This window comes from Dama dama, chromosome 23 (assembly GCF_033118175.1).
Source record: "Dama dama isolate Ldn47 chromosome 23, ASM3311817v1, whole genome shotgun sequence".
Lineage (NCBI taxonomy): Eukaryota > Metazoa > Chordata > Mammalia > Artiodactyla > Cervidae > Dama > Dama dama.
The window spans coordinates 60,416,657-60,436,788 of NC_083703.1; the positions used below are offsets into that span (position 1 = coordinate 60,416,657).

At 49.2% G+C, this 20,132-nt stretch overlaps 1 protein-coding gene across 2 annotated transcripts; it reads left to right on the top strand.

Annotated features, from left to right (window-relative positions):
* Window positions 1–321: 321 nt before the first annotated feature.
* SLC52A3 (solute carrier family 52 member 3) lies at window positions 322–16,634 on the top strand. 2 transcript variants are annotated; one of them, XM_061125816.1, is made up of 6 exons: window positions 322–348; window positions 903–991; window positions 10,235–10,847; window positions 12,466–12,965; window positions 14,680–14,803; window positions 15,740–16,634. In XM_061125816.1, the coding sequence occupies exons 3-6, from the start codon at window positions 10,281–10,283 to the stop codon at window positions 15,950–15,952; spliced, it is 1,404 nt and encodes a 467-aa protein (XP_060981799.1). In that variant the 5' UTR covers window positions 322–348; window positions 903–991; window positions 10,235–10,280; the 3' UTR covers window positions 15,953–16,634. The 2 variants fall into 2 exon arrangements, with proteins under 2 accessions (XP_060981799.1, XP_060981800.1); XM_061125817.1 differs by lacking the exon at window positions 322–348 and adding an exon at window positions 360–444.
* Window positions 16,635–20,132: the final 3,498 nt, after the last annotated feature.

The window sequence follows — 20,132 nt, forward strand, 5'->3', positions numbered from 1 at the left end:
CCTTTAGGGTTGACTGGTTTGATCTCCTTGCAGTCCAAGGGACTCTCCAGAGTCTTCTCCAGCACCAGTTGACCCTAAGGTGGGGCCAGAGCCAATGCCTAAGCAGGTCTTTTGTCTTCTGGGGTTCAAACACTGGCTAATGTGAGCCTTTTATTGTTAAACTGACTCATCAGGGTCACCAGAATTGGCTGCTGGGCAGGTTCCAGACACACAGTAGGCTTTTGGTGAGCCCCGCCCACCATCCCCCCCAACCCCGCCTTCCCCCTCCTTGGGGCGGGGACAGATTAATACTAACCCGGCTGTCTCTGGCCCCTCCCATGCAGAGCCGCCTGAGAACGGGACCAGCAGGTAAGCTGGCAGAGTCGGGCAGGCAGCTCAGGTCTGCTAAGGGCAGAGCAGCAAGTACCAGGAGCCAGTCACTGGCAAGGATCACTGGGCGCCGAGGTGGGGGCACTAGTCTGGGGACAGCGGGTGCCCCACGGCCTTTCCCCTAACTTCAGCTGCTGGCTCAGAGGCCAAGGGATAGGAGGGAAGAAGGGCCTCCTCCCCTGCTGGAGCTAGTCCAGTTGGAGTTGGGGCAACCTGAGCCGGCTGGGTGGACTCCAGACCCCCCCTCCCCAGGCCAAATGAGTGGGCCCCTACAGACCTCTGCCCAGCTGCATCTCCATGCCACTGGGACATCTAGACAGCTGTTCCTGCCAGGTGGGGGCCGGAATCTCCCCTGCCTGGCACCGGGGCCGGAGGCTGGGATGGGCACTGAGGGGAGGGGAACCCAGCCAAGGTCAGCCCCGTGGGAGGCCTGAAGCCCTTCCAGGCCTTGGGAGAGGGGTGAGGGAGGAAGGGAACTCATGGTCCACATTGGCTGGCTGCACTCTCATTATCTTCTCGCTTCCTCCCTGAAGCAAAGCCCTAAAAGCCCGGGCATCTTTAGACCCTTTGGAGACACCAAGACCCAGAGAGCGGGAGCAGCTGGCTTGACAACGCACAGCCGGTAAGCACAAGGCCGGCTGAGCTGGGGGTGGACAGGGCGCAGGCAAGCACTGCTTTCTCCCTGGGCCTAGTTCCCCCACGTCTGCGGGACAGGAACGCTGAGATGGGATGAGGCTCGGGGGAGCTGGTGGAGAGGACAAGCGAAGGCCTCTGGATGCACGTGGACACGGGGCGCCAGGGCGGTGGCTGACCCGGGCCAGGCCTCAAGCGCACCCGGGCCTCTCCCCTGCCTCCACCTCCTGCTTGCTGCAACCCTTCCTTTTGCCCCGCCTCTGTCTTTCTTTCTGCCTGCTTCTGCTTCAAGCTTTTGATTCTTTCTTCCCCTCTGTGCCTCAGTCTCTGTCTTTTTTTCTCCACCTCTTCCTCTAGGAAGAGGTATTCTGTTCACTCAACACCATCTCACTCCTGCCCGGACCACATCCTCACCGCCCTAGTCTTGTAAGGAGTCTGGAACCTGGGGTAATGTTGACTCAGACCCTTGTCTGGGAGCGGTGTGTGGTCAGCGTCCATGCTGTCAGCTGGCACTGTCCGAGCCGCCCTGGATGACTTAACCCCTACGGCTGCGGCAGGCTCAGTTGGGGGACCTGGCCTTTTGCAAACCAGGTGGTCATCTGGACACTGGGAGAGTGGACAGGGCCAGGCTCGCATGGGAGAAAACGGCACTCGACAGATAGACACAGATAAACTCCCATCCCTGAGCTAATGCCTAGTGATGCCATAAAGAAGAAAGCAGAGAGCAGGTCAGTGCAGGCTTAGAGGCTGGGGCTCTGATGGTCAAGGCTGGACAAGGCCCTTCCTGCCTGTGGGGAAGGAGATGGACCAGCCCACACACTGAGGGTGGCCCCTCTTCCCTCTTCCCTTCACTCCCTTGGGCCCGGGACACAGCTTTTTATGCAAGAATCTGAAGGAAAGAGATACCTTTGTTTGAGGCTGTCCTTCTGGCTTCGCTGCCTGTTTGCCCACCTGCTGTAGGAGAATTTCAAGGGTCTCATTCAAAGCCTTAGGTTTCTGGTCTCCCACAGTCGCCGAAGGACCTGGGAAACAGATGTGTTTGGAGTCTCTCCCAGGTTCTCCAGGGCCTGGATCGCATTTCTCTCCCTTTTCCAGCCCAGGTGCTTGGGGAGGCTGGAGGTGAATGGAAAGCGATCCTGCTCAACTTGGCCCCTGAAGCCACTTTCTAACCCCCTCCCCTCCAGGGCCCCACTCAGGCTGCTTAAGAGGGTTGGGTCCACAGATATACCTGGGCTCAAACCTCAGCTTCCAGATGACCAGCTGTGTGACCTCAGCAAATGACTTTCCCTCTCTGAGCCTTAGTTTCCTCATCTATTATATTAAATGGAGACAATTATCACACTTATTCCAGGGTTGTTGAGAGGATTTGACAATAAATTGTGTAAAGTATTTAACTCTGGGCCTGGAGAGACAAGCAGTAAGAAATGGCAGCCTTTGTTGTAGTTGTAACTATTGTTACTGTTTTCATCTGTTCCCCCTTGATAACTGCACCAGCTTTCTAAGGGGTTAACAGGTTTCATCCCTGATTCCACCCTGGTTTCTCCTTACTCTCCTCACAATAGCCAGCAGGATTCTATTTAAAATGAAATTAGAGCTTGCCCAGCAATGGAAGATTTTGACTCAGAGAAAATCTCTAAACTCTTGCCTACAAGGCCCCCCATGACCTTGCCAGTTCCTCCCCATGGGAACTGCGATAGCCACATCAGCCTCCTGGCTGTTCTTTCCACACCAAGACCTGCTTCTGGCTGGGACAGGACAAGTGAGGCCCCACCCCAGGGCCTTTGCACTTGCTGTCCCCTCCCCCAACTACTCTTTCCCCTGACATGGCTCAGTCCCAGGCTTCCTTCAGGTTCCCTCTGACAGCTGCCCTCCCCGACCGCCTGCTCCCCCTGACAGCTCCTTCCCTCCACAGCCCTTATCACCAGCTGACTAGCTCGATGTTCCTACTTTGCATAGTGACTGTTTCATCCCCCACTTTCCTGAGAGCAGAGATTGTGTCCAGCACATAGCAAGTATCCAGTGAATACCGGGTAAATGAATGAACAAGAACTGCAAAGCCACTGTAAAACAGATAACAGAGATGTGCACTTTTAAACAGTATCCCCAGCACTCTGAGCCACTCCTGAGATCTCTGAAGCCACCCGGCCTCTGCACTGGCGGGTACCTCTGTCTGGGACCTCCACCATCCACTGCCATTGATGGCTCCAGGAGCACGTGGCACGTAGTGTGGCTGGCTGGGAATAAGCAGGGGAGCCCTAAAGGAGATGGGCCATGCTGGGCCATAACACCACCGTGACTTGTTTCCAAATAAAGAGAGACTTGCAGAGCCAAATCACTTCCCTCAAAGTATACAGCTGCAGTTGTACCTGCCTCAGGACCCAGAGAACTCATCTCTGTGGGCCATGAGGATTGGGGCTTTCAGTGCATGGGACCCACTGCACATGAATAAAATTCAGGCTCCTTAACTCCCCGGTCTGCCCTCTGCTCCCCATTAAGCCCACTGTTTCAGCCACACTAGCCTAGGCTCATTCCTGCCCCCAGGACCTTTGCACAAGCTATTCCTTCTGTGTATATGTTCTTTGGAGTACTTTTATGATTTTTTTAATTTAAAAAATATGTAAACATTTGATCCAGCTGAAATTGGTTTTCTCTTGATGGGGTGGGGACTGGGTAAGAGATAAGAAAGAGATTCAGCTTTATTTATTTTTCCCAAATGACTACCCTATCTTATGTTCTTACTGGTTCTATGTAGGAAAACTACTTATTTGTAAATGTGTAACTGGCCAGCTTGCTGACCTCATAGTTTTATAGCTGTTCAGGTGATAAAAGGTAACCATCTTCTGCCAATTCCCCTCCTCCCTTTAATTATTTACTTATTCCTCCTTAATAGGTATACCACTTATTGCCTCCTCTAAATCCTTGCTTATTTTATACCTTCTGCTCTCAAGGCCTGAAACAGTGAGTCAAAACCCCACCATTTACTATTCTTCTGTCCGTCTCCCCTAGTATGTCTGAGGCTTGTGGAGAAAGTGATTCAGAATACAGATACTCACTACTGTTTTGACTCCATTATGAATCAGTCTTTATCAATATAAAATGACTCTGAGTCTCGGTTTACACTTTTGATTTTTGCCATCAGATTCCATAGTGAGAGTTACCGCTCCCTCCCTCCGTGTCTTTCTCTCTTTCACTGCATTTTTTCTGGAAGACCTTCGCCCCACATTTACTCCTAACCTGTGCCTTTTGGTATCTCTTTAAGGTGTGTCTCAACAACTCATTTCGTTTGATTTTGGTTTTTGATCAGATCCTAATTGAGGCAGGACCTGAGTTTCTGAGTCAGGGCATTAATAGTAAATGAGATCAGTGTATTCATTAGTTTTTGCTTACCATCACTGATCAGTATACATTCTTGAACATATATCTCTGCCCAGTTAGCCAGTGTTTTGTTATTTATAAAAAATAAGAGTGGCTTAAACAATGTAGAAGCTTATCAACAACAACATTAAACAAGCAAAATGGTGTGGGCGAATGCCTTCACTGTTGACCTGAAACTATCAAAACATTGTTAATCAGCTATACCCCAATACAAAATAAAAGTTTAAAAAAAAAAAAAAGCAAAATAGTCCAGCAGGGGGCAAAACAGGGTTGGTATGGCAGTTCTATGCCTGAGAAGGGATCTAGTCTCCGTCTAGCCCCAACGCCATCTCCCATTTGTGCAAAATGGCTGCTGGCATTCTGGCTATCACATCTAAACTCCAGATAGCAGGATGAAGGAAGAACAAAAGAGCACATTCCCTTTAAGAAGATTTTTTCAAAGTCTCTTGCAACCTTATTGGCCTGGTCTTAGTTCAAGAGCCATGTCCAGCTACAAAGGAAGCTGAAAAATGTGGTCCTTTAGCTCAGTGGCCATTTGTCCAAACAAAAATCTAGTCTTGGTAATAATGAAAGAAGAAAGAGTGGCTGGTGGGAAGCAGCTAGTAGCCTTGGTCTTGGAATATCAACGCTCTATCTTTTCTTTCCTTCCAAAGTGTTTCACTCATCCTAGGCAGAACTCTACCTGAGCTGATGTGGGTCAGCTTTTTTTCAGTGAGATTCTGCCTGCTTTATAACAGGTTCTGGTCTCAGGTGGGAGTGAGCAGCCAGCACCTATTTCTGGGCCTTCTTGGACTGTACGGTGAGCTGCTGAGAAGGTATAATGAACTGCTGGCTTTTGAAAGAGGTCTTTTCCCTCCTCTGCTCCACTGATCCTCTGGGGAAAGACTGCTTCTGTTTTGCTGCCAGTGAGTCACCTGCCTTGGCCAACGTAGGGTGGGAACCTTGCCTTTCCATCCAGCCCCAGCCACTGCTCCTTCTCCCTACCTGCAGCTCTGCCTCTGCTTTGGCCCATGAAGCATCTGGATCCTGCCTCCCACCCACCTCTTCCTCACACTTTTCTCTGGGGATAGCCCCTGTGTCTTTTCTGCTTGCAGCTCTCACAGCACTGGGCACAAAGCAGGGGACTAAATATCCCTGCCTGTTGATTGTTTAGGGGGAAGTGCTGACAAAATTCTGCCTTCAGAAATGATGTGTATTGTGGTATCAGGAAGTGTTCAGGATAACTGTGTTTTGCAATTGCCACATTTTTTGAAATAGTAATCATGATCATTAACATGTATTGAACACATACGATGTATCAGGCATCATATGAGCATTTTGGAAGTTTCATGGTCATAACAACTCTGATGTTGGTACTGGGAGCCTCCCATTTTGCACAAGAGAAATCAGACACCAGAAGTTAAGCCAATTAGTGCAAGGTTGAAGCCGGGATTTGAGCCCAGACGTCTGCCTCTAGACACTAGTGCAGCAAGAGCAGTAAGGTGGCTGGAGGCAGTGACCTGAATCCAGATCTGAGAGAGAGGCCCAAGGTTGGATCCCAGCCCACACCTTATCCCCTACTAGGACGGGATCCAGAGCAAGCCACATCTTGCTCTCAAAAATGAGGGCTAGGCTTAATCAGGGTTTGCAGTGTACCGGGCTTGGAGGGTCCCAGGTGGGTGCCCTAAGTTAAACAGGGCCAAGGGTGATTGTTGCCATGTAGGCATACTGACCCAGTGTTGTCTTCCAGAATATTCTAGAGAAGCCAGAAATCCTGAGTTTTGTATGCCAAATCCTTCCTAACTTGCAGATGTTAGTAACTAATTATTTACAACTCGCCCCACATCAAAATAACACATCTGCTGCTTGCCTGCAGCCCGGGAGTTACCAGTTCACAAACTGGAGCTAGGTCATCTGTAAAGGCTCTTCCACCACTTTCGGAAGGCGAAATTCCAAAGCAGTCCCTGCCCTCCAGGGGCTTCAGTCTCCCTGGCAAATGTACCAGGACACACCCACCCCAGGAGAACCCCGAACGGAGGGGCCCGGGGCCCGGGGCCGGCAGCCAGTGGGGTTTGGGGGCAGAGTCCTGCAGAAAGCTGAGATGTGGATGGGCGCAAAGATGATGCCCCAGCCAGGCTAAGACAAAAGTTTGCCCTCTCTCTGTGGGTCCTCTGGGCACGCCCAGAGCCAGGGCTTGACCTGGGCTGTCAGTGGGGCCAGCTTTGCTGCTGAGGAAGCAGAGCTTTAGTGACTCGCCTGAGGCCCCAACACAGGAGGTGGTGAAATAGAACTGAAAGCAGGTCTGGCTGCATTCCACCTCCCAGAGAGGATTGGGTTTCAGAGGAAGAGAGTCTGGGGTTGGAGGGTCAGCTCTATGTATGGGAACCTGGAAAGGAACTTCCACCCCACAGGGGCTGCTCTGGCATGCTCTAGAAGAGAGACAAGGAGTTAAAGGCTGACCGTGTGAGTTGAGCAGAACCAAGAGATCAGGGTTCTGGGGAGAGGTGGGTGGAGCCATCTGCTGCGGAGGACCCACTCCAATTCCATCACCAGCCTCCGGAGAGGCCCTCCACCCCCGCAGACCCCACCCCATTCCCCATCTGTAAAAAGGATGTGATTGGACCTGTCAACATTTCTCTCCAAAATGGTACCTGTGCCAGCAGTGATTTCAGGCAGTACCTCCAGGGGAACTTTCTTTTATCCTTTAGTAATTTTAATATTCATATGTTAATTTTCAGCAAATTAGAAAAAAATAATAACTATAACAGCAAACCCTTAGTGAGCACTTTCTATGTGCCTGGTACTGTTAAGACAACATATACTCCTTAACGCTGCATCTCATTACAAGCCATGAGGTTGATTTACAGAGGGGGTAAAATGAGGTAGAGGGAGGCAAACTTGGTCACCCCAAATCAGTCAGTTAGCTAAGAGGCAGACCTGGATTCAAGTCCAGGCAGCTGCCACCAGTCACTCACTCAAATCTGTGAACAAAGAGTGTTGCCTGACACCCCAGCTCTACAAGGACTAAGTTAGAACCCACAGCAGTTGACTCTCAGTGCTTCCTGAGGGGAATTCAGGATGGAAAAGCACTCAGCATGAAGCATTCTGTTCTGGATATACAGCCCCCAGACAGTTAAGATGCAAACCAAAGGAAGAATTCCAGTGACCCAGACATCCTGTATCTTCCCTTACATTGAAAAGCACTAAAATCATTAACTTGAGCTAGCTGAGTTTGTGCCTGTGTGTGTGGGTGTGTGACTGGCATTAATCCTTTACCTAGACTTATATATGACCACATGTAACTCCCAACAACAAATTCATATGTATCCTGGCTCCTCCCTTACCTCTTTGGAGCAGTTCCTCAGACCTGAGAGGCTGTCTCCCAGGCTACAATCCTCACATTGCTGTTGCTCAGTCGCTGAGTCGTTCCGACTCTGTGACCCCATGGACTGCAGCACACCAGGCTTCCCAGTCCTTCACCATCTCCCAGAGTTTGCTCAAACTCATGTCCACTGAGTCGTTGATGCCATTCAGCCATCCCATCCTCTGTCATCCCTTTTCCTCCTGCCTTCAGTCTTTCCTAGCATCAGGGTCTTTTCCAATGAGTTGGCTTTTTGCATCAGGTGGCCAAAGGACTGGAGCTTCAGCTTAGCATCAGTCCTTCCAGTGAATATTCAGGTCTGATTTCCTTTAAGATTGACTGGTTTAATCTCCTTGCTGTCCAAGGGACCCTCAAGTCTTCTCCAACACCACAATTGGACCTTTGCCAGCAAAGTGGTATCTCCGCTTTTTAATATGCTGTCTACGTTGGTCATAGCTTTCCTTCATAGGGTCCCTGAATAAAGCTGAAACTCACTGCTCCTATGTTGTGAGATGCTGATTTTTTTTTCAGTTGACAAACCCTCTCCGATGTTTTTTCGTAGACTGAGGGTAACAGCACAGGTGGTGTGACACAGGTAATTGGGAAGGTGGTAAAAAGGGATAGGCTACCCACTCCAGTATTCTTGGGCTTCCCTAGCAGCTCAGTTGGTGAAGAATCTGCCTGCAATGCAGGAGACCTAGGTTTGATTCCTGGGTTGGGAAGATCCGCTAGAGAAGGGAACAGCTACCCACTCCAGTATTCTGGCCTGGAGAATCCAATGAACTGTATAGTCCATGGGGTTGCAAAGAGTCAGACATAACTGTTTTGCACTTCACTTCACTTAAACAGATCACAGCATGGCTCTAGAGGGCTACAGTCAGGTGGTCTCCAAGGGCCTGTCCAGAGATGGAGCTCTATAATTTGAGAAGAAAAACTCCAGACTGGAATCTTATATCAGATAACCATATTTTTGTAACAGATAGTGTGATGTATTTACATGGTTCACAAATCAAAATTATATAAAAAGATCTACACTGAGATGCTGCAAACATCCCGGCAGTTTCTATGTGTCCTTCAAAGTCTGCTTTGCGAAAATACAAGCAAAGAGAATATATTCTTCCTCCTCTTCCCCTAAGTCCAAAACACCACACACTGTCCACCTACCTTGGTGGTGTTCACTTATCAACTCAGCCTTGAGGCCTGTCGCTATCCATCAGCCGGTGAGCTCTCCCACCTCCCTCTCTTTGTAACAGGTGTGTGCCATTCCAACAGGCCATCATCTCTTACACTAGCCCCTCTTCTGTGGATAGCACAAAGGTTGTCTCTTATGTTTTGCTGTTATCAACAAGGCTGCAAGAAATAGTAACTTCGTGTATATCTCATGGCTTTGGAAGAATCTCACCGTGAGAAATGGAGTCATCGTTGATTGACGTTTCCCATGGTGAATGAAGGGGACAGTCTAAGACTTGCTTGTATTTTTTCCTCTGACCTGTTCATATCCTATGTCAACTTCTCTATTGGGTCTTTTTGTTCTTAATCTGTAAAAACTCTTGACATATTAGGAAGAGGAACTTTTTGTCTGTGCTTTACATTGCAATATTTTCCCCCCAGGAAATCATCTGTCTTTTGATCCTCTTGTTGGTATTTTTTTGTCATTTTTTGCAGAGGCTGTTTTATTTGCTTGCTTTTGTGTGTTCTAATATTTATGCGGTAGAATGTTATTGTTGTAGCCATACGTTCCGGGAAACAAACTCACTCAGAAGGACAACGCAGATAGTGGAGTGCAGTTTATTACACCGGTGGGCCCAAGGCAGAGTCTCCTCTTAGCCAAGAACCCTGACCAATTTTTGTGAAAACCTTATATACCCTAAGTGTACACACCCAAACCCACCTCCCCAAATTCCCTTAAACTAGTCTGAACAAAGGAAAAGAAAGATACAATCAAAGTTAACCTATGGTTCATATGCCTTAGGCCTAGGTAGTTAACAGTGGACAATTATCAATAGAACTGTGGCCATACCCCACATATATTGGCCATACCCAATAAGCATAATAGAACTTATGATTCTATTCAGTTACACAGACAATTAGGGTATTCTTTTAGGTGACAGAGAGTCTAGGTATGAGCCCTGGGGCTCTTCCATCTGGGGGAGGGGGGGTCTGATTTTCCAGTTGGTCTGTCATTTCCACAGATACTGGGCACATAGCTCAAAGTCCACAGTCTGGCCCAAGATGGAGTCCTGCTTTCAAGATGGAGCCTGTTCTGTCTGTTTCCTCCTTCAGTATCAAATTTTTCTTTTGTGGACTCTGGATTTAGGAGTCATGATTAGGAAAGCTTTCCCTGCTGAAAGGTTAGTTATAAAGGGATTTGTCCATGTCTTCTGTTAGTAAAAATCCAACGTGTTCATGGAGAGGGGAATAATAAGAGAAAACCCAGGGCCCAGAAGCACAGTCTTTTGCTATACGATGCACCTGACATTGCTCACCTGATATTCTTCTCTATCAAACACACTGCAGGCTGATCTGGGGAGGGAGCTGCCTCCGGCCCAGGGCAGACGTCACCATGGCCTTCCTGATACACCTGCTGGTCTGCACGTTCGGGATGGGCTCCTGGGTGGCCATCAACGGGCTTTGGGTGGAGCTGCCCCTGCTGGTGACGGAGCTACCGGAGGGCTGGTATCTGCCGTCCTACCTCACAGTGATCATCCAGCTGGCCAACATCGGCCCCCTGCTGGTCACCCTGCTCCATCACTTCCGGCCTGGCTGCCTCTCCGAGGTGGCTGTTGTCTTCACCGTGCTGGGGGTGGGCACCATTGCCTGCACCCTCTTCGCCTTCCTCTGGAACGTCACTTCCTGGGTGCTGGGTAGCCGCCACAGCATGGCCTTCCTAGTCCTCACCTTCTTCCTGGCCCTGGTGGACTGCACCTCCTCTGTCACCTTCCTGCCCTTCATGAGCAGGCTGCCCACCTACTACCTCACCACCTTCTTTGTGGGTGAAGGACTCAGCGGCCTCCTGCCTGCACTGGTGGCTCTTGCCCAGGGCTCGGGTCTCACCACCTGCGTCAACGTCACGGAGATATCGGCCACCACCCTAAGCTCTGAGACCACCAGGAACGTGGACAGCCCACAGGTACCTGGCATCACCCAGGGTCTTTGCAGTTCTGTCCTAGGTCACAAGCAAGGTCTTACCGAGGGCTGGTGTTTCCTAGATGTTGGGTAGGCCCGTGTTCTTGACCCGACACCACTTTCGATCACCTGGGGGCGCTGCTGAGATGCACACATATCTAGGGTGGGGCTCCTCTGAAATCCTTGCGGTCAGGTGTATTTTGAAATCTGGAGTTTCAGATTGTAGAACACACTTACCCCACGTCTAAGACAGGGCCTGTGACACGGCAATCCCCACAGCCCACAGCCCAGGGCATTCATGCCCCATAGGCAGATGAGGGCTATAAACAGCTTCATATCTAGTTCAAATGTTGCTGTCAACCGAGTCACGAAAACATTCTGACTTTCAGAGCCTTTCGGATTTTAGAGTTGCAGATAAGGGATTGTGAATTTGTATTTATTGAAAATTCCCCAGGTGCCACTAATGTACAGCCAAGGCTGAGAACCACAGACTTTAGATGTTGATAAACGTTTAGACGTTACCCCATGTGTTTACAGCATCAAACTTTCTCACTGGACATGGGACAATATATACATCTGATATTATCCAAACCACAGCAGTGCAGCAATGGTTGCAAACCAGTGGCCTGGGCTGCCATAGCAGGCAAAAAAAAAAATTTTTTTTTTGAGAGTTTGAATTAGTTAATAACATTCGAATGTTTTGAAATTTCACATAAATCTAGATGCATGATATCTCTTGAAAACAGTCGCCGCAGGGTGCCTTTGGATGGAGCTGTTCTGTCTCAAGCCAGCCCCATCTCTGAATATGCATATTTTCAGTTGCCAGCCCTGGAGGGCATTGAGTGGGCGGAGCTGTAGCTTCTGTCCTGACACCTCCGTGCTCTGTAAAATGGGGACTGCACGATGCTGTCAGAAGACACACACAAGCTGATACTGACCCAGTGCTGCTGCCCAGTGAGTGAGTCAGTGTGAGCATATATTATCCTCACCATAGGAGCTGTGCGTATATTATCCATCACTTACATAATAATGATAATGCCTAGTATTTATTGTATACACACAGACCTCGGAGAGAATTGCAGATTTGGTTCCAGACCACCACGATAAAGCAAATATCTCAATAAAAAAGTCACACAAATTTCTTGTGTGCCTATAAAAGTTATGTTTATGCTATATGTCGTCTATTAAGTGTATAATAGCACTGTGTCTAAAAAAACAATGTACATACCATAATTTTAAAATATTTTATTACTAAAAAGTGTTAACCATCTAGGAATTTCCTGGTGATCCAGAGCTTAGAACTCAGCTTCCACTTTAGGGGGTCTGGGTTCAAAGGACCCTGGTTAAGCAATGAAGATCCCACAAGCTGTGTGGGGAAGCCAAAAAAAAAAAAAATCAACTATCATCTGAGCCTTCAGCGAGTCATAATCTTTTTGCTAGTGGAGGGTTTGAAATAATTCAAGAATTACCAAAATGTGACCCAGAGGCAGGAAGTGAGCAAATGCTGTTGGAAAAAGTACCAATAGTCTTGCTCGACACAGGGTTGCCACAAACCTTCAGTTTGTTAAAAAAAAAAAAAAATCACCCAGGGATCTGACTGGCCCTTGTTTTGTCTTTCCCAGGGAGCTGGCAGCACTTTGGTGTCTGAGCTCGCTGGGACAGCACCCTCCGCGATCCGCCTGGAAAGCCATTACCTGCCCGCCAACTTCCCGCCCTTGGTCTTCTTCCTCCTGCTCTCCTGCATGATGGCTTGCTGCTTCGCCGCCTTCTTTTTCCTCCAGCGTCAACCCAAGCGCTGGGAAGCCTCCATAGAAGACCTCCTCACCTCTCAGGTCACCCTCTACTCCATCCGGCCGCAGGAAGGGAAGGACCTGGGTCCCCCAGAGGACAGCGGCAAGGCCCAGGACCCTCTGGAGGAGAAGACGGCCCCCCAGCACCCGGCCCGCCTGACTTTCATCTACGTCCTGGTGGCCTTTGTGAACGCGCTCACCAATGGCGTGCTGCCCGCGGTGCAGACCTACTCCTGCCTGTCCTACGGGCCTGTGGCCTACCACCTGTCGGCCACCCTCAGCTCCATTGCCAACCCTCTCGCCTGCTTCCTCTCCGTTTTTCTGCCTAACAGGTCTGCCCTCACCTGGCCCTGGAGAGCTCGGGTTGGGGGAGCGCTTCGTGTCAGAACCCAGAATGCACCGCGCCTACCTATCAGGCTGGAGGTGGGATAGTTAAGAACGTGGTGTCTGGGGCTCCGCTGCCTGGGTTCAAATCCCGGCTCTGCCACTTGCTAGCTCTGTGATACTGGACTCCTCTCTGTGCCTCAGGAATCTAATCTGGAAAATGGGGAGAATAATAGCTCTTCTTGGGTTGCTGGGGGCTAATTTTGTAAAGCTTTTAGAGCACCGAGGGCCTGGCACATGTCAGGTCTACATTCGCCACCACTGGCCCATGAGGAGGAATAAGCAGACAGGAAGCGAGGCTCCTATTTACAAATAGAAACCCTGAGGCTCGGAGACGGCGTTCGCTCTGGTCTAATTCCCAGGATCTGAGTCCTGTCCTCCTGCCTGCGGCCCACACTGGCCCTCTTACCGCTGCAATTCTAGAAGAATGGCTGGGCAGATTGATAAAATGCAAATTGAGTCAGCCTAGATGGAGACCTGGGGTTTCAAATTTTAATAAGCAACCTAAGTGGTTCTGATGCAGGGGCTTCAGACCCCACAGGAGAAATACCCACCTTGGGGTCATGAAAGTTTAGGTCCCCCCCTGCCTCCCACCTGCTCCTCTGGCCTGCCTGTCTTCACTGCCTCTGAGCCCTGCCCATCCCCACCTGCCATCCCCACCTCCCCTAGTTCTGCCCACCCTACCCCCATCCCCTACCAGGGAAGGAGGGATCATGAGGATGGGAGAGCTGGGCAGATGTCAGTTTGCCAGAAAGCTGAGTTTTCTCCCTTGGGCTGGAAAACTGTGGAGTGAAGCTGGAGATCTCTGAGGGAACAGACCAGAGGCTGCAGATCTGTGGACTCTGAGATGCCCAGAATGTTAGAAATACAGAGCCTGAGAGTCCCAGAACCCAAGAATCCTGAGACAGAAAGTGTCCTTAGAGGTAGGCAGCCCTCCACTCTAACCTGTCAGTGTGGATGGGGAGATCCCAGGGAAAAGGCCTCACATGAAGGATGGTGTCCTCAGTGGTCAGACAGAGGGCCTACTTGGAAGGCCACCAGAGCCTCTGAGCTGGCTACCAGGGCCCCCAGATCATGTGAATCTCACCTTGTGGACCCGGAAGCTGAGGCTGGAGGGAGGGGGGTCACCCGAGGTCGCACGGCACACCCTACAGTCACGGTGCCATGATCCGAGCCTCCCACTCATCTGCCCAGCTTCCTGGAGTGGGTGGGAGGTGTTGCAGGAGGAAATAGCAACAGATGGTACCAGGTGGGCCCACAACCAGGGCCAGGCCATACACACTCTGCGCCCGTGCATTCTCCCAGCCCCACAAGACTCATTTCACAGGTGAAGAAACTGAGGCTTAGGGCCCAGTCTTGCAGGAGGAACTGGTATTTGAACCAGGCTTGTGTAGCCCTAGAATCTGTTCTGTTTCTCCTGCTGGGATGCTGGGCTCTGCTGTTAGTACTCAGGATGACTTGTGCCAGTCTTGACCTCAGGAACCTCACTGATGCACTTGAACTGGGTAGCCTGGAAGTTTCCACATGGGTCTAACCTCTAAACCTGGAGAAGCTGATGACTCCATGTGGCCCCCTGGAGCTCAGGCCAGGTGGAGGAGTAGGGGCAGAGGTTCAGGCTTTTCACCTCTTCCAATCATGCCCACCCCCCAAACTCTGTCCTAGGTCTCTGCCATTCCTGGGAGTCCTCGCAGTGCTCGGGACCAGCTTCGGAGCCTACAACATGGCCATGGCTGTGATGAGCCCCTGCCCCCTCATGCAGGGCCACTGGGGCGGAGAAGTCCTCATCGTGAGTGTCGACTGCGGCGCTATCCCCCTCCCACCCCTACCTAGCCAAGGCCTAGGAAATCCAGAGTATAGCTCCTTCTATTGACCAAGTGCTTTGTGGTTACTCGCTCAGGAAGCCCAAGGTGGGAGTGGGGGGAGGAGGGATGCTTTCATTGGGGAACAAAGGCTTGAGAAGCTTAGTTGGCTGGTCCGAGGTTAAGAGTCCAGCCTCTCCCATGAACGCCATACTCTGCACTATGTGCATGTCAGCAGTAGCCTTCTCCCAGTTGCCCCTGACTTGATCATGCTATGCTGTACTTAGTCACTCAGCTGTATCTGACTCTGTGATCCCATGGACTGTAGCCCACCAGGCTCCTCTGTCCGTGGGGATTCTCCAGGCAACTTTGGGCGCCATACCCTCCTCCAGGGGATCTTCCCAACCCAGAGATCGAACCCAGGTCTCCCGCATGGCAGGCAGATTATTTTACCTTCTGACCCATCAGGGAAGCCCAAGAATACTGGAGTGGGTAGCCTATCCCTTCTCTAAGGGATCTTCCCTACCCAGAGATCGAACCCAGGTCTCCCGCATGGCAGGCAGATTATTTTACCTTCTGACCCATCAGGGAAGCCCAAGAATACTGGAGTGGGTAGCCTATCCCTTCTCTAAGGGATCTTCCCTACCCAGGAATCGAACTGGGTTCTCTTGCATTGCAGGCAGATTCTTTACCAGCTGAGCTACCAGGGAAGTCCCGACTTGATCATGGGGGACAGAATGCCATTGGGTTCTCCTTTATCCTTGGGAAGTCAACTCAGGGGGCCCCATTAGCTCTCCTTGCACTTAGAGGCTTTTCCATGGGGTTCTCTTAGCCATGTTAGGTCACCCTAGAAGCACCCTTTGCCCCTGGGGCTCACCCCAAAGTCATCTTCACTCAGCATCTCTCCCAACCTGTCTCTGCAGGTGGCTTCTTGGGTGCTGTTCATTGGCTGTCTGAGCTACGTCAAGGTGATGCTGGGTGTGATCCTACGCGACCACAGCCGCAGCGCCCTCTTGTGGTGCGGGGCGGCGGTGCAGCTGGGCTCGCTCCTGGGAGCGGTTGTCATGTTCCCGCTGGTCAACGTGTTGAGGCTCTTCTCATCCGCTGACTTCTGCAGCCTGCAGTGCTCCGCCTAAACCAGCTGAAGGGACGCGATCCATCATAAGGCCCCGCCCTCATTACTAACTCCTGAAAACTGGGACACCTCGAGGCAAGGTGTGTGCCCAAGGTCACAGAGCCAGTGGTAGAGAGCAGTGAGACAGAGCCTGAGTCCTCTCCGGAAAGGTGGGGAATGGTGTGGGCCTCCCAGGGGACGTGGAAATGCAAAGCACAGCCCACCCCAACTCTGTCACTGTGCCTGCAGTTCTAGCTTCTCAGATCTCGTTTCAGCTCTTGAGAGATGACTGTGAGAAATGAACTATTTTCTGCCATATCAGTAAACAAAGGATATCACAGCCACCAGCGATTGCAGATGTCCAACATGAGCCAGTGAGCCCTGAGGAAACTCAGGATATGAAAACACAGGATACTGACCCCAGAGAGCTGAGGTGAATATCAGAGGGATGATTTCAGTGAGCCCAGACTCTTGCTAAATACATAGAAAAGTGCTGAATTGCTTAACTTGCAAGTTCTGGTTTTCTTTCATTAACAGTAATCTATTGATGCTTCCACTACCTGCCCTTTGTGACAAAACTCCTATATCCTAGCTCCCCCCACCAACCTTCTCGGAGCAGTTCTCTCAGGGTTACTTGAGATGCTGCCTCCCAGGCTTGAAGTCCTAAAAATTCCCGCTGAATAAAACATAACTCTTCAACTTTTAGATTGTGAATATTTTTTACCTCAACAGTTCTGCAGCACCCAGCTGGATGGTGTTAGAAGGGGAACAGCTAGGAGGGTGAGCCGCCTGTTACAAGCCATGTGACCTTGGGGAACTCACTTGATTGCTATGTGCCTCTGTTTCCTCCTCCACAAAATGGGAATTATTAGCACCTATGTTATAGGTTTGGCACAGGGATAAAAGGGAGAAGCACCCAGCATGTCCTGATCTGATGACCAAGAATAATAACAGGAGTGACAATCAACAAAGCCTAGAAGTGGCTAGAAGGGTTGAGAGATGTCCCCTTCTCCATAGCCTTTCCACCCCTGTTCTCACAGAGAAGCTTCTAGAAGACAGATGTCTAATGGTGGACTCTCTCTCATCTTGGCTTCCCAGTATGGAGGAACATTGTACCCCATGTACCCCTTCTTGTTACCCCTGCTGATCCAGGAAGGCTCACTCTTTGGAGAGTAAACTACCTCCTAAGAGGCAGAAGGAGAGCATTGGGGTGGAGGGGCCACAGCAAGACTCTGAATATGAGTTCCCCCACCCCATTCACTGGCTGACTCTGAACTGGAAGGCAGTCCTCTGAACTGGAGGGAGGAGGAGAGTGGGGAGGAGTGTGTTAGCGACCTGATTTTTGGTTTTATCTTTTTAAAAAAATAAATAAATAAAGATATTCCTTGTTTTTACACTAAGGTCATCCTTCTAGAGAAAGTCCAACATGAATGCCAAAAAAAATGTTTCAATATAATCAGCTTTCAGTTGGTTCTAAAGTGAAGGCTGAGCTCAGAAATAAACAGAATCAAGGGCTTAGAGAAGGTCTGATCCTGGGACTTCTTTTCTTCACAGGTTTGTTTTGTTTGCTTGCCACCACTCCTCCTTTTTATTTTGAATAGATAATATAAAGTCACATATTTCAAAAATCATAAAATAAAAAATTATATTTAGCAAAAAAGAAATTCCATCCCTCTCCATTTCCTGCTCTGTCCAGCTCCTCTGAACATGCACATGAGCACTTTTATCAGTTCCTTGTTTATTCTTCCAGAGATTATGCAAATGTAAACAAATTCAAATATAGAGTCTTTTTACGTAAAGAATAGTAAATCACTGTGTACTTTGCATTTTCACGCAACAGTGAAAATGTAGTCTTCTCATTCTTTGTCATGACTGCATAGTATTCCACTGTGTGGAGCTGCCAGATTTGTTCAACCAGCCCTCTGTAGAGAGGCCTTTGAAGGTGTTGGAGACAAAATTTTAAAAATCTCCCACCAAACCCAAAAACCTCCCACAAAAGCAGAAAACAGTTTGATTATTGAATATATGTTCAATGTGATTGTGGTACACATCACAGACAGTCTGCTAAAGAGACCGCAGAGGTGGAAAGAAACTCCACCCTTTTACAAAGCCCAGCAGACACAACCTGTTAACATTACATCCAGGTTCTCAAATGACAACTTGTCCTCAAGAAAGAGAACTAGATAGTACGGTTGGTCACCCTGAACTCAGCTGGCATTTGGGGTGGCTGGCTCTTAGCTAATTGTCCTTATCCACAGGAAAGAAGAATTCATATCTTTCTGTGAAGGTGGCATTGCAATTTGGATCCAAACCTTGAAATTAACTCCTCACCTGGAACGGAGTGTGGGTGCAGGGGGCCTGGCTTCCTGATATTTACATTGCAAACAGAGGAGTCCTGCATCCTTGAGAAAAACATTCCTGGATAGAAAAACTGACAAGAGGCTTATTCAGCTTTTTAAAAAAGACTCATATACAAGGGAAAAGGAGCGGAGAAAAAATTTACAAGTTTTCTAAAGTAAATGCTCTAAGAAAAAGGAGCAGGGATGTCTCTTTCCCTTTTTGGCGCCAGGAAGCAATGTTTTTATTTGTATTTGCCCTTCCAAGGGCGTTTGGATTATTTCTAGTCATTCCACCCACAAAAGATACTGGAGTGGATGATGAGCACCAAGACCGTGTCTCTGTACTGATGTGGGAAGACGCTCCAAGATTAATTACACACACAGGAAGCAGATGCACAAGAGCGGGTAGCCTGCAGTGTTAGCCATACTAGTACATTCTGTCAAGGACGAGTGGGAGGGCAGTGACTTGGTATCTGGAAAAGTCACCTCCATCTGACAGCCCTCCCTGTGGTTTCGCTTCCACCCACCTCCTTGGGAGTCCTGTGACCTTGACAGCCTTTAAGTTACCTTGCACAAGTCAGCTCTCCTTGGTCTCTTCCTCTATACAATGGGGACAAAAAAAGCCCCACCCTTTCAGGGTTCTGGTGAGGATTAATTAGCTTTGCACCTGCAAGCAGTGAGCGTTCCATCATTTTCATTAAAAAGCTTCCACTTGGTGAGAATATCTGCTATAGACCCTGAATGCCCCTTAACCTCAGGCCCGCTCTGCAAGGCTGACCCAAGTCACATGATGTCTTTATGGGCCAACCAAGGCCATTTCCCAAAAGAATGAGATCAGGACTCCCGACTCTGCCTAGGGTTGGCAGCGGGTGGGTATCCCTGAGGATGCCCCCTGATAGAATTAAGGTTATAGATCTTAAATAGGGTGGTTACTTTGGATTACTTGAATGGACCCAATCTAATCACATAAGTCTAATCACATAAGTCTAATCTAATCACATAAACAGAGAATCAGAAGAGATTCAGTGAGGACTCGCATGGTGGTTCAGTGGCTGGGACTCTGCGCTCCCAATTCAGGGGGCCCCAGTTCCATCCCTGGTCAGGGAACTAGATCTCACAGTCTGTAACTGAGTTCACATGTCATAACTAAAAAAAAAAAAAGAAGAAGAAGAAGAAAAGAAAAAAAAAAATCCCACATGTCACAACGAAGTTCCAAGATCCTACGAGCCACAACTAAGACCTGGCTCAACCAAATAAATAAATAAGAATAAACATTAAAAAAGAAGAGAGTGAAAGAAATAAGAAATATACAGCATCATACCCTTCAATAGCAAAAAACCCAACAATTCTATTAAGAATGGACACAGGAACTGAAACTATGTTTTTCCGAAAAAGACACACAGGTACATGAAAAGGTGCTCAACATCACTAATCATCGTATGTGTATGCTCAGTCGTGTCCAACTCTTTGCAACTCCATGGACTGTAGCTTGCCAGGCTCCTCTGTCCATGGGATTCTCCAGGCAAGAATACCAGAGTGGGTTGCCATTTCCTACTCCAGGAGATCTTTCCGACCCAGGGATCTAAACCCACATCTCTTGTGTCTCGTGCATTGCCAGGTGGATTCTTTACCAACTGTATACCACATAGGAAGCCCAGTCATTAGGGAAATGCAAATTAAAACCACAAGGCCATATATCATACGGCTGCTATCAAAAAGACAGGCGTTAAGTGTGGGTGTGTGGGAATGTGAAGAAAAGGCAGCCCATGTGCACTGTTGGTAGGTCTGTAAATTCATGCAGCCACAACAGAAAACAGTATGGAGGTTCCTTGAAAAAATAAAAACAGAACTACTAGATGATCC

Coding starts and splice junctions, on each gene's coding strand:
- SLC52A3 (XM_061125816.1), top strand. CDS start 10,281: ATGGCCTTCCTGATACACCTGCTGGTCTGCACGTTCGGGATGGGCTCC. Junction 10,848..12,465: donor GGAACGTGGACAGCCCACAG/GTACCTGGCATC, acceptor TGTCTTTCCCAG/GGAGCTGGCAGCACTTTGGT. Junction 12,966..14,679: donor TCCGTTTTTCTGCCTAACAG/GTCTGCCCTCAC, acceptor ACTCTGTCCTAG/GTCTCTGCCATTCCTGGGAG.